Source organism: Squalius cephalus (genome assembly GCF_949319135.1).
Source record: "Squalius cephalus genome assembly, chromosome: 5".
In the NCBI taxonomy this organism is placed as follows: domain Eukaryota; kingdom Metazoa; phylum Chordata; class Actinopteri; order Cypriniformes; family Leuciscidae; genus Squalius; species Squalius cephalus.
In genome coordinates, this window is record NC_137126.1 from 39,409,149 (window position 1) to 39,423,166 (window position 14,018).

General features: G+C 35.7%; 2 protein-coding genes across 2 annotated transcripts; both read left to right on the top strand.

Moving 5' to 3' along the window:
* Positions 1-269: 269 nt before the first annotated feature.
* usp30 (ubiquitin specific peptidase 30) lies at positions 270-7,096 on the top strand. The gene is made up of 13 exons (XM_079873115.1): positions 270-418; positions 1,095-1,204; positions 2,152-2,334; positions 2,426-2,529; positions 3,095-3,193; positions 3,291-3,336; positions 3,440-3,534; positions 3,650-3,709; positions 3,864-3,950; positions 4,046-4,126; positions 4,558-4,780; positions 5,684-5,786; positions 5,875-7,096. The coding sequence occupies exons 1-13, from the start codon at positions 348-350 to the stop codon at positions 6,119-6,121; spliced, it is 1,509 nt and encodes a 502-aa protein (XP_079729241.1). The 5' UTR covers positions 270-347; the 3' UTR covers positions 6,122-7,096.
* Positions 7,097-7,496: 400 nt separating this feature from the next.
* pxmp2 (peroxisomal membrane protein 2) lies at positions 7,497-13,999 on the top strand. Its single transcript, XM_079873130.1, has 5 exons — positions 7,497-7,687; positions 8,505-8,627; positions 8,781-8,943; positions 12,080-12,199; positions 12,288-13,999. Exons 1-5 carry the CDS (start codon positions 7,578-7,580, stop codon positions 12,354-12,356), a joined length of 585 nt encoding a protein of 194 aa, XP_079729256.1. The 5' UTR covers positions 7,497-7,577; the 3' UTR covers positions 12,357-13,999.
* The last annotated feature ends 19 nt before the right edge of the window (positions 14,000-14,018 follow it).

Below are 14,018 nucleotides of genomic sequence, written 5' to 3' on the forward strand. Positions count from 1 at the left end.
AGTGATAAAAATTTACTTTTTTCTTCTAATAAAGCCTTTATATCTGTTTTTAAATCTAATGAGTCTCTTCTGTCAGTTTATTACCTGATTTCACTCATTAAGACCATCATTTGTGAATTCTATCCAGCTAATTTGTTAACCCAAGAAGTGCATTTTGGCAAACAGTAAAGGTGGATATTGAACACTTAATGTTTTTTTTCAATGGATTTTTGTAAACTCTCATTATAAATACAGCTTTCCCAGCCTTCCATCATTTCCGCTTACGGCAGGGTCGGTCCTACTCCGCGGAAGGTCCGTCGAACAACAATGCCCAATGTTTAGTTCCGCACATGCGGGCGCAGTGAAATATGCCTTGGTGCAAACAGGGAACTACAGACAAGCTTGTTCGAGAGTTTTTACGCACTGGATCTGCTGCAAGGTTTGAGTTTGTATGGAAACGTGTGATATGACGGCTAAATAGTGAATCTGTGTCGCTCAACTAGACGCATGAAAGGACAGTAAAGTTGGTCCCAGCTGTTGCACTGGAGGCCAGCAGACATTCGCTTTTATTACTGTGTTTGTATTTCATTGATCATCACAGATGAATAAACATGCGAATTTGTCTTTATTTAGCTTTTTGCTGGTCTAGACCCAGTAAACATAAGTGCTGTAATAAACGTGTTCGGATGGTTCTCTCCCTAGCTTGATAGCCAGCAGTAGCTTATCCAAACTACTCCATCTGTCTTAACAATAGATGTGAAAATAACACTTATAGGTATTTAATGATTCAGAAAGCTTTGATTCAGTATGCAGCATGAATCTGAGCACGAAGTAGGGCTTTCAATGTTTTACTTTCCCCCCCAAAAAAGTGTGTTGTACGTACTAATGGCTTATGGGATTTTGCTAGAGAGCCAGACTTAATGCAAACACAGCTGTCAAGGTCAGAGTTAGTCTGCTGTCTGCCACAGGTGTCCCTCTGACATGTTTGTTTGTGATCAGTCTACATGTAAGGATCTGTAAATGTGCTCTTTAACTTTCTCACTTCATTTCAATCCTGTTGTCTGTGCTGGATGCAACCAAATTTGAAAACACTTATTTTTTTCTTTATGTTTTAGGAACAAGATGATGAAAAACTGGGGTGTGATTGGTGGGATAGCTGCTGCCATGGCTGCTGGAGTTTATGTACTATGGGGGCCAATTTCAGACAGGAAGAAGAAGAGAAAAGGTTTGTTTTGTCTTTGTAGTTAAAAGTCTTCAAGGAAGTTAAAGTCACTATGAATTGAATATTGACTAATTGTTTATTACAAATGATTTATCCATGCAAATCATATTTGTACATTCATGTGCTTTAATAAATAATAAAAAAAAAACATTAACTTCAAACAACATCTCTTCACTGATGACGTGTACACAACCTGCCACTCACATGAGATTACAGCAATCAGCAAAAGACATGATCCAATCAATTCCTGATGGACAAAATTATGTCCCGTCCTAAATATTTTTTCTTGTTTAAGTAGCTGTTTCACAGCAATAGCTAACCACAACAGTCCAATCTAATCCCATTGGATAAAATCAAGTCTCGCCCTTGCTTCTTGAACAAGAAAAAAATGTAGGGCGGGACTTGATTTTATTCAATGGGACTTGATTGGATTGTTGCGGTTTGCTATTGCTGTGATCTCATGTGATTGACAGATTGTCCCGCCCTCGCACCAGTGAACATGTCGTCAGAGAAGAGATGTCTCTGCAAGAGGGATGGGAAATTATTTTGATTAAAAATTATGAGGGCACATGAATTCAATAAAAAATAATTTATATTAAATACAGCGATATTTCATAAAAAAAAACAAGAATTGATTTTATGGTCACTTTAACCTTTATTATATAATAGACCCTTCTGGTGCTGGATTTGTAGGGCAAAACAGTGCCTCAATAAAAGGCAAACTAGTACATGTAAGCCAGGACTATATCTTGTAGGATGCCACTTCATGAATTTGCTTTTCACAAATGAAAATGTTTAGAAGTATAAAATATAAAATAGTAACCATTTTATGAAAGCAATGAGGCTCAAGGCTCTGTTATATTATGAATATATTAATAGCTATAAGGGTTGCAGGCACTGCAGTGTGTTGTGACTGTATTCATTGCTTAAATGAATCATGTCTCTCACAGGTATGGTTCCTGGTCTGCTTAATCTGGGGAACACATGCTTTATGAACTCACTTCTCCAGGGCCTGGCAGCGTGCCCTTCCTTCATCAGATGGCTTGAAGACTTTACAAGTGAAAGCAGTGTCCATCCAGAGAGAACAGAGAGAGAGACTCAGCTGTCCAGATCTCTGATGCAGTTACTTAAAGGTTCTTTCCCATTCACTTCAGCGCACACAAATGCACAAAATGTTAATGCACACTAAAAGAGCGCTCTCTCCATTTTCCTTCCTTTATAAAGCCCTGTCAAGTCATGATCCTGGAGAAGATAATGTTTTAGATGCGGGAAGCCTTTTAGAAGCTCTCAGACTTTACAGATGGCACATCAGCTCCTTTGAGGAACAGGTAGGATGTTCTCAAAGAAAATGCAGTTGCATATTTTACAGGAATAGTTCACCTAAAAATGGAGGAATTCATTAAAGACCCCCTGTGGTGAAAATCAAGTCTTTAATGTGTATATGTGGAAACTTTTCTCCACTGTCTTTCTATGCTGTTCAAAGTGTTCAGATGCTGATTTTTAGAAAGCAGCTGTCTGACTCTGTTCTGGCGAACAGGAACATCGTTTGTGTAACATTAGCAACACATTATAAGCTGATAACATAATCAAACCAAAGGCTAATCATTTTAAGACATTGTGTAGTGTTTACAACAGTAAAGTTGACCGAGTGGATCAGGTAGTCCGAGCTTGTGCGATTGAGTGGAGGCGGGGGCTAATTTGCATATTCATGGTTCCGCGTACACATTTCAAGCTATTTTAAGGCTTGAAGACATTTTTTTCAGAGGACCAAAAGTTTAAATATGTCATTTTGATTATCAAAGATAAGTTCTGAGGGAAATTTTTTTAGACTGCAGTGGAACTTTAACTTAATAATGACAATATAAATGAGCATTTCTTGCCTTATCTCCACAGGATGCTCATGAGCTCTTTCATGTTCTCACATCATCATTAGAGGAGGAACGGGAACGCCAACCCAGAGTTGCTCACCTGTTCGACATGCAAACACTGGAGGTAAACAAGAGCAGTCACCATTAATGCAATATTAGGACTTAAAAATAAATAGATATTCCATAGACATTTCTTACCACCCTACTGTTAATGCTTTCAGAAATCTGTGGAGTCCAAAGAAAAAAACATCAGCTGCAGAAGTGGAGGTAAATGAAGACTTTCTTCTTTAAACATTTAGACAATTTCTTTTTTATTGCCTGAAATTCATATTTTTTTTAGCATTTAGTAATTTATCTTTTTCATCTCCAGGCCCATTACATCCGATTCCAAGTTTATGGAGGACTCGGCACCCTTTTCATGGACGGTTAACAAGTTATATGGCTTGCAAGCGCTGTGAGCAGCAGGTGATCTTTTTTTCATATTCAATTTTAAATACATTTTTTAGATTTCAAAAATATTTATGTCTACGGCATCTTATTGAAACTATGGAATTGTTAACCCTCTCCGTTTTGTTTTCAGAGTCCTGTGCACTATGATTCTTTCGACAGCTTGTCTCTTTCAATCCCTTCAGTACAGTGGGTAATGCAAACTTATTCAGTAATTCACAATTACATGTGCAGAATAGCTTCCTCAAATATTTTGTCATCACTATATTCAAATATGACAGTTGAATTTGTATTACTCGGCAAGCATCTTACAGACAAAAAGTATAGCTGGTGTATCATTCTTTCAGGGCCGACCTGTTACTTTGGACCAGTGTCTAAAGCATTTCATCTCGTCTGAAACCATCAAAGAAGTGGAGTGTGAAAACTGTACCAAGGTATCATATATGTTAAATTTAGCAGGACAAGTTGCTTTAGTACCATTGTACCTCATCATTAATTTGCTGAACTGATTCTCTCTGTTTCTTTGTAGCAACAGGCTGGAGAGCTTGTAAATGGAGAAGTCCTTGAGAGTCAGAGGACGACATTTGTCAAACAGCTGAAACTTGGGAAGGTATACAGTACATGTTTGAAAAAACAGCCTTTCCTGAACTCTGACAGTTGGCTTGTAAAAGATTAAAGGCCCGTTCACGCCGAGAATGATAACTATAACGATAATGTCCACACTGGCTCACAATATCATTCTGTTTAGTCTAAGTGCACACTAGAGTTTTGTCATCTGCCGCTTTAAATGCTCAATGAATGGATTCTGATTGGCTGTCAATGTTTTTATGGTTCATCTGCTGGAAAAATATTGATTCCAACTATATCGTTCCTCTGTGCTGTTATTGCTGTGGTGTGGATTCTGCTATTCTTTTAAGTTCAGAACCGTTTTAAAAATGATATATTTATCATTATAGTTACCGTCCTTGGTGTGAACAGGCCTTAACAGCGCTCTTAAATAATACCCTGTTGGTTTGTGTGTGTGTTTCTTTTCACGTTTAGTTGCCTCAGTGCCTCTGCATCCACTTGCAGAGACTGACGTGGTCTAAAGAGGGCACTCCCATAAAGAGGCAAGAGCATGTTCAGTTTACTGAGTATTTGTCTCTGGATCGATACAAACATTGCACTGCTGGTCAAAACCTGCAGAGGACCAGCAGAACAAACAAACCCATATCTGCCAAAGCTGCCGGAGAACAAAAAGACAAAACCGTTGCCAATGGTGTTGGTAAGAGATGTGAACTTTTCCGTTGGTTATCAACGTGATGTGATGCTGTCGTTTAGATCTGTAAATATGGGTTTACTCCAGATAAAGGTTTATTAATCTGTGAAACCAATGAAATCTCATTGCAATCCTTTTGCTATTTATAATAATAATAATAATTATTATTATTATTATTATTGCATTATTATTATTATTAATACTACTAATACTATTATTATTCTATAGAATATATACAAAATACAAAATAAAATGTCTTAAGATGAATTTTAAAGTTGTCTTTAGATTTGTCAATATGGATTTACTAATATAGATAGATATATTAAAGCCATTTTGCTCTTTATAATAATAACAAATAATGATGATAATTATTCTTAGTATTTATATTTTTTATTTTTAATACTAATGCTATTCTATAGAATGTATACAAAATATAATTTAAGATTTAAGATTTCAATGCTGATGTTGTCATTTAGATCTGTGAATATGGATTTACTCTAGATAAAAAGTAATTCATCTATAAAAACCAATCAAATATCCATGCAATTTCTTTGCTATTTTTATAATAATAATAGTTGTTGTTACTATTATTATGAATTGTTATATATTTTTCCTATAGAATACATATATAAATATATTTTTGAGTGTCTTCATTAAGGCAAGGCAAGTTTATTTATATAGCACATTTCATACACAATGGCAATTCAAAGTGCTTTATATAGAAGAAATTAAAATAATAAAAAGAAATAAGAATAATTAAAACAGTTTAGAAAAATAAAAAATAAAATACAGTACAGTACAGTCGGACGAACATTGGCACAGTGCTCATTCATTAAATGCATAGCTAAACAGATGTGTTTTGAGTCTGGATTTGATTAAGATTAATTTCAATTTCTTTTGCTGATTCAGAACATTGCAACAACAATAAGCCACTGTCCAATGGAACCTTTCCCTCTGTCTTTCTACACTCACCAGGACTGAGCTCACAACTCAACCTCACTTACGACTACAGGTAGATGCATGCATGCTATTATAAAGAGAACTAGAAAATATACTTAGATTTTTTTTAAACTGCTTCTAAGCTGAACTTTTTTCCCCAGCCCCTCAGAGTACCTCTTCCGCTTAACAGCTGTGCTGGTTCACCATGGCGACATGCACTCGGGACATTTTATCACTTACCGCCGCTGTCCTGCTGCTCCCCGTGGAACTTCTCCTTTTAGCTCGCAGTGGCTCTGGGTTTCTGATGATTCCGTGAGGAAAGCCAGCCTTCAGGAGGCGCTCTCCTCCAGCGCATACCTGCTGTTTTACGAACGAGTGCGAAGGCACGGTCTGAGGGTAGAAGAGTAACATCTCATCTGACCCGGGTTACTTATTCTTAGTTTAAATCTAGAATGTTAACCCTTGTTCCTCTCCGTTTCAGGCCGTGCTACTCTGGCCAAGTGCAATCGTGCATCCTTGTGCATGCAGTTTGCATGCATGTTGTTTCTGATCTCTCTTTGTGAGAAAGAGAGAGGGAAGACAAGGGTTCTGTATATCATAGTTTCCACGTTAATCTTGCTCAGTGTCTAGGGCGGTTGTTTTTTTTAGTAAACTCTTAATTCATTATCTGAGCATAGGAATGATGCCTGTCATGATTATTAGTTGCCACTGACATGGGATTCACATTGAGACTTGAACAGGAAAACTCATGATAATGTTTTGTTGCAAACTGACCCAGAATTGTTGCCTTCCTCATTAAGCTAATGATTTGTTAGACAGAAAATTTTTACATGGTTTCTCATGCAGTTTTTTCTTTTTTTATGTAATTAGCGATAATGTGTCTTTGTCAATGAATTACCCATTGTTAATAATGTGTTTATGCAATTCACATATAACGGTCTTTTGTAACATGTAAACCCCAACAAGTTTTTGTTTCACATTTTGGAGTTAAAGAACACAAAACCATGGGATAGATCCTCATCAGGTGTTTAGTGTCTACATGTAGATCAGTTTTTCTATAAATCCTCCTCATTTTTTTTTTTTTGTACGATTGACATATGCTATCATTTTAACTTTAGTGAATGCTTAGAAGGGAAATTTAGCAGGAATATTCCAGATCCTGAGTATTTAATACCACAGATTTTCAGATGACATAAATATTAGTCTACGTCCATTTCCAGTGTTATGTAAGCTCCTTGTTATATGTTGATTGTAAATTATGCTATTTGCACAAACAATTGTATATTTTTATGGTATTGGTGTGTGTATGATTGTGTGGGTGAACATTTTTTCACATATAAATTAAATTAATTCCGCAACAGTAATATATTTCCTTTAACCATTTTCCGCTTCTTCACAAAGTTTTTTTGGTCTTGAAATTGTCTCTGAATCTTTGCAAATGAAATCTATGCTAGAGGGGAAGACTTGGGATGTGGTGCACGAGTCATTTAAAAAAAAAATTTTTTGCTTTGTGTTTTTTTTTTTTTTTTAAACAGCCCCTGTCATCATTCATATTCATTATTTAAAAATGTAATTAATATTCTGCTTAATATCTTCGCTCGTGAGAACAATAGTCATGCAGGTTTGACCGAATGTTCTATCCCTTTAATAAGAATTGATGTATCTCTCAGCACGTGGACTTTAGGGCGTGGTCATGTGGAAGTTAAACCAATAGGATTGCACAGAGCCGTTCTGTTCTATGACGTACACGTCCACGCACGCTGCGTTCGACCCTCCTCAGTCCTCATCAAGGATTTGCACTTTGAAAACGTTGGTCTCTGATGACCCAGGTGCACACACGTTGTACTAGTAAAGTAAACTGACGATGCCAACGCAAAGTGTACTTGTCCGAGATCCCTCTTTTCTGGCGAGGGTACTGCAGCAATACCTGAGTTTGTTAAAGCAATATCCAATCATCACCAAATCGGTAACGAGGTCAGTTTACTTTGTTAAAGCTAGTTGGCTAGCTGTATTTCGGGGAGTTAAGTTAACTTACTAATATTACCATGCTGACAGTCAAGTTTGCATTATCGTATCGTTATCTTAGTTAAACCACTAATAAATCATTATACATTCAAACATTACACACTGATCCTATAATATCAATACAGATCGATCTACATTGACGAATTCTGCTTGCGGTGATATCAGACAAGTACAATTAATTTATTTTTACTATTTTGCTCAAAACAGTACAACATATAGGCCTATTACCAGTCGTTTACTTTTTGTTATTTCACAAAAATCGTAAAAGCGGTTTTTCCTTAGTCTCGGAATTTCTTTTTAGTATTGATAATGATAACGTTAGTCCCTGTAACTGTTAAGTTAGTTACAATTTCTTCTGGTTGGTAAATTTACACCTACTGTAATGTGTATGAAGATGAAATGTCCCTAATATAAGATAATGATACTTAATAATTTATATAATTTTTTTTAGTTATTATTAATATAACAACAGGGAAATGTGAGGTCAGTTTTATTTTATATAAAATATTTTTAAAACAAGTTAATCACTAAAAATGATAAATAAATAAATAACTTAATATCCATTTACTTTATCCATTACTTTTTTTTTATGTAAGCTTAAGCCATGAGGGACTTTGCAATGCCTCTTTTTCCATTGGTTGTTTGGAGGGTGGGGCAATCAAGTCCTGTCAAAAGTAACCAAACACAAAAAGACAAGTGTCTTCTTCATTAGATGCAAGACCATTTGGGTACAATGATACAATGGTTGTTTTGTCCTTTCTTACAGTGGCATTCTGTCTGCTTTGGGAAATCTTCTGTCTCAAGCTTTGGAGTACAGGAAGCACAGCAAAGAAAATAGCCCAAAAAAGAAAATCAACGTTCTGGGACCTGTACACTTTGCAATTTATGGGTAGAATGATTTTTTGAATGACTTAAATAATTAAATTTGATTGCACATTGCAGTACACATTAAGTTGTTTTACAAAAGGATTAAATATTTAATATCAGAACTGTTATACGATGAGTTATAAATGTTTAAAATGTCTCTTTGATTTTTTCTCAGACTTTTTATCACAGGTCCACTCAGTCATTACTTCTACCAGCTCCTGGAGGTGCTTTTGCCAACCACTGTCCCATACGGCCTGATCAAGCGCCTTCTGCTGGAACGGCTCATATTCGCCCCGGCTTTCCTCTTGCTCTTCTATGTGGTTATGAATGCTTTGGAGGTAATGTTTCATAACTTTGTGACATTAATCAAAGTTACTACTTCATTAGACAGAAAATATGTTTTCTTAGAGTGTTTTTTTCAGATATTACCTTTCATGTGGTGTGTAATATAGCTGTTTGTGACTGTAATAGGTCTGCAAAGATCAAAGTGCATGACAAATGGAGTTATTGGGTCTCATTCATGAAACACGAGCAGAACGAATTTTTGTGTAAATCGTGTGTAAAGTGGTTCTGGCGTAAATTTTCGGATTCATTAAAATGTTCGTATTTCCCAAATGTTAGTTGGTACGAAAGAAATCTACACCTGGTCCCAGCCACGCGTAAATAGTGCGTTTAACATCCGAACGTTTTGCTCATTAATAAGGCTGCCTTTTAATTCACCTTAATCGGGTACATATTTACACAGCATTTAGAAAAAAGGTTATATATAGTAATTACATACGGTTTTTCTTTTTACTTTTATTACGAGAGCCAGTAATAGCATCTGCAAACGGAACACAAGTCCGCAAGTCTTTTTTTTATTTTTTATTTTATTTATTTTTTTATATTCAAGCTGTTTATTTATTTATTTCTTTATTTTTTACAAGTCCGCAAATTACAAGTGTTGCAGTCAAGCTTCATGTCGAACCATTTTCTTTTCACTTCTGGGACTGTTCGATTAACAGATGAAACTCCATTAACTGTATCTGTAATATGCTGCCAAGCATTTTTTACCTAAAGCATTTAGGTATTACCTAAAAAATCATTTTTTTTAGGACCTGATACGCCACTATGTATGCTTGAAAATAAAATGTTGCGTTTTGAATGAACTTCAGATATTAACACTTCAATTTCTGAATCTGAGAATTTTTTCTTTTTTATCCGCTTTTGAGAAGACATGTTGAAATCCTTCGTTTGGTGTCATAATATGATGCCCATATATAGTTGTCAGTCGAATTTAATGGGCGGAATTTATGGTAATTAGGAATGAGCGTGCACGCGCGTCCCATTTACGACTGATTGGAATTCATTAACCCACACACACATTTCACTATCAAATCTGATGTTTACGAAGTATTTGTGAATCAGGAGAAGAATTTTCGGGAATGTCTCTTTACGCGCAAATCACTCACATATTTACTCGTATATTTACGAATGTTTCATGAATGAGACCCATTGTCTCTGAAAAGAAAGGACTGTTTCTTTACTGCCTATATGTAGTTTTGTAACAAATTTGCCTAATTCCAGCCTTGGTCTTCATCGGCTGTCTGCAAACAATGTCTACTTTGACCCTCAAACACTGTAGTTGTAGCTGAGGCCTGGAAGAGTTTGGTTTGTGTTGTCGACATGTCGAGAAGACGCTGTTTTCTGCGCTGCGGAAGCAAATCCACTTTGCGTGCACTTCCAAAGGATGAGGATGTGAAGAGTTAGTAAAACCAAGAATATTGTTACTGTCTGCTTCACTATAAGTGCTGAGGAAGCCTCCAAAGATGTAATGTTAATGGAAGTTTAGTTTCCGACACACACTCTAAGCGGTGGACCAATCACAACAGACTGGGCCATCTGACCAATCAGAGCAGAGTAGGCTTTCTGAAAGAGAGATCGAATCTTTTCTCGAACCATTTCAGAAAAAAGTTTTTGACCTTGAATGCATGTTAAACTATTGTAGCATAATAGGGGCACTTTAAATACAGCAAAACAATGCGTTTTAGGACATATTTCTGCATTTGTTTACACTTACTTCATTTTCTGGACACACCTCTATATGCAACTTTGTTGTTGTTACTGTTGTTGACACATTGTTTTACCATTTAATGAGAAGTTGGTTGTAATTGTGGTAATATAGGTGGAGGATGGATGAAGCAAGCATGTGATTTTCATAATGTTGTGGAGTGTAAGGCAACAGGACTGGCTGTCACTCATAGATCACGCAGTAATCTTTTCATTAAAAGCAGATCTTATGTGAGCCGTCCTTCATGATACTCAACTTTGACCAGAATATAGAGTATAGCTGCTGGTCAATGAACTTCATCTGTTTGCTGATTGTGTTCAGTCTCTCAGCTCAAGAGGTGGTTTTGATTAGTGTTGTTGACAGAGGCTTTGATTTCTCTGTGAATCTTCATAAGGCCAAAAGTCAACAAAGTACAACATTGATTCAGTTTTTTTTTTTTTAGTTTAAAGGGATTTAATTTTCCAAAAGAGCTGCCAGTGTCGCATCACCTGATATGTCTGCGCTAATTACAATTGACATCTAATATATTGTAATATTGAACTTTTGAAGAGTTACTGGGTCAAGACACCATTAAACAAATAAAAGGCTAATAGAGAATTTTTGTTGAGTACAAAAACAAATCAAAACGGTTAAAGGAATGTCTGAATGAAGAGACATTAGGGAAGAATGTTCTTTTGTATTTGGAAACTCGTTTCTTCCTTGAAACAAAGTAGCTTTTCATGGCTCAACAGGTGTTAATGTCCATTCATCATTTTTTATCAATCTGACTGTCCTTCAAGGTTACAGAGCGCTGAAGCTTTATCTTATACAATTAGCAAACACACACACACACACACATCCGGAGACATGCACAAGTAAGAGAACACAGAGAACAGAAGTTATTATAAAGCATATGCAGATAAACACAAGTTAAAATGAATCTAAAAGTTAGGGTTAGGGTGATTACATTTACTACGGAAGCTTGTTTCCGCCACAGAATAAAAAATAAAATAAGTAATTGTGGCTTTTTCTTGTAGTTGGGAGTTTATATCTCACCATTCTAATAAAAAAGTCAGAATTGAGATATAAATTTGCAATTCTGACTTTTTTCCTGTAATTGCAAGTTTATATCTCACAGTTCTGATGTTATTTCGCACAATTTTGAGTTTATATCTTGTAATTCTGAGTTTAAAAAAGTATATCTTTACACAAAAAAGATTTTCTCAGAATTGCGAGATATAAAGATTTTTATATTTCTGAGAAAGAATTGTGAGATAAAAAGTGTTTATTTTTTTATTCTGTGGCGGAAACAAGCTTTCATTTTACAGCTACTATAATGTGCACTAAACTTATTTTATCTTATATTTCTAATTCATGAGATATTCTGTTTATGGTGGCACAACATCCTTGTGATCCTGAAAATAATGAAAATGAGATCTTTGCAGGGCAAGACAATCACAGATGTTCAAAAGAAAATTAAAGCAAGTTACTGGCCTGCAATGAAGATGAACTGGAAGGTTTGGACCCCGTTTCAGTTTATCAACATCAACTATATACCTGTACAGGTAAGCACAAGAGCATGACAACATTTCCTCTCCTTCAGATTGATCTCTGATTCATTATCCACTTTCGTTTCCTTTACTCTTTTCACAGTTTCGAGTGCTGTTTGCCAACCTGGTTGCCCTGTTCTGGTATGCCTATCTAGCCTCTGTTAGGAAATGAAACCACAAAACCAGTTGAAGTGAGCCTAGGTTGGTTTAAGATGAATCCAGTTTGTGCCTTTAAAGGACTAATGTGTAGCACTGTTTTAAATATCTTCCAGAACAACTAACAGGGAATATTGGTCGTCTTCTGTAAAATAACTGTAATGTAGATCAATATTGAGATTTTACTGCTACTTCCATTGACTGTTATTGAATTATTGCCCTGAATTGAATATTTTTAGAAAAGATCTGTCGTGAGACACATACTGTGTCTTTCTGCTTGTGGAGGTACTGACAATGATGTCAGCATTTTGATTGTGTTGTATTTGATTAATTAAAAAAAAAAAAAACACCATTGATTACAAACAAATTTTTGCATTTACTAATACTATTATTATCTTCACTCTTTAAAAGTTTATTCTAAGATTTACATAAATAGCAGTGACCTTGCTAATATGTTTTATATGCTTGTATAGCCCAGCAAACAAAGTTGCCTCACTCTCAAACACACTATCAGTTTGTGATTGTTTTGAAACTCGCCCCCACACCGAGTTTCCTTTCCAGTGATTATTCAGCGACTTTCTGTTTCCATACTTCAGAAAACCTGTGAGCATGACAGGCCATAAACATGACGTAGGGCACAAACATCTGGGTGTGTTCAGGGCTTTAATAAACATGCATGAGAATTGCGTCATAGTGGAATTTTGTAGATTGAACCAATTTCAAATAGTGTACAGTATGGCCAGATCTTTGTTCTTTAATGCTTTTATTATTATATAACATTTGTGTAATATGCATTAGCCTAAATATGCAATTATACAATGTAATTTCCTTGTTCAAATAATGCTCATCTTGACTTCATTTGTTGCCACAAAGTGCTATCAAGTGCAGTGCAGCTTACTTGTGGATATTCAACATCACGAAAATGTGTTTCGTTGACAGCTTCTTACACAACCTTCATTTTCCATTCTGCTCCTGATGAGTGAATCATTGGAAAGATATGGTATTTCCCATTGTCATGTGACGAGGGAAACCCAGGTAAGCTGAAACATGCCATATAAAGCAACCACGCCCAGTCCCAATGTGCACAACAGCGTGCCAATCTGTTTTAATCACTTTCCATTCATCATTTGTCTTAAAATTGTTATGAATGGTTTCTGGAAGAAAAGAAAGGCAGTGATATGACAATGAAAAATATACTTTAACTTTGTTCAGATGTAACTTTGTTCTTTTATGCAATTCCAAGAATGTCTTCCTTAATATTCTACATTCTTGGGCCAGAGAGTAAACATCTTATGATGTGCCTGGCATTATAATCTAGGTGCAGTATTTGGTTTAAATGTAGCCTACTCTATAGGTTTTTTTTGTTTTTTTTTAATATAGGATTATTTAAGTGACTCAGCCGGGGCCTCAGCAAACTTACAATGTAGCCTCAAGATGACCTCTAATCATTTAAAATAAAGAAAAAGAAGTATTAAAACTGGCTAAATATCAGGATATTTCTTATTTTAATTCACCCCCTCAACATTAGATTTTCTTTTCTTTTTTCTTTGAAGAACGAGGGTTCCGATCTTGGAAAACCTGGATAGGTCGACTACCCTAATTGTAAAAGTGTGCTTTTAGACCTGGAAAAGTCCTGTAAAACAATAAAACCTTTTTTTTAAAAAAATAAAGAATAGGC

Bases quoted from the DNA above. Each gene is read 5' to 3' on its own strand.
- usp30 (XM_079873115.1), top strand. From the start codon at position 348: ATGCCTTGGTGCAAACAGGGAACTACAGACAAGCTTGTTCGAGAGTTT. The intron at 1,205-2,151 runs GTTTGTTTTGTC...TGTCTCTCACAG, and splicing joins CAGGAAGAAGAAGAGAAAAG to GTATGGTTCCTGGTCTGCTT. The intron at 3,194-3,290 runs GTAAACAAGAGC...TAATGCTTTCAG, and splicing joins TCGACATGCAAACACTGGAG to AAATCTGTGGAGTCCAAAGA.
- pxmp2 (XM_079873130.1), top strand. From the start codon at position 7,578: ATGCCAACGCAAAGTGTACTTGTCCGAGATCCCTCTTTTCTGGCGAGG. The intron at 7,688-8,504 runs GTCAGTTTACTT...CCTTTCTTACAG, and splicing joins ATCACCAAATCGGTAACGAG to TGGCATTCTGTCTGCTTTGG. The intron at 8,944-12,079 runs GTAATGTTTCAT...AGATCTTTGCAG, and splicing joins TGGTTATGAATGCTTTGGAG to GGCAAGACAATCACAGATGT.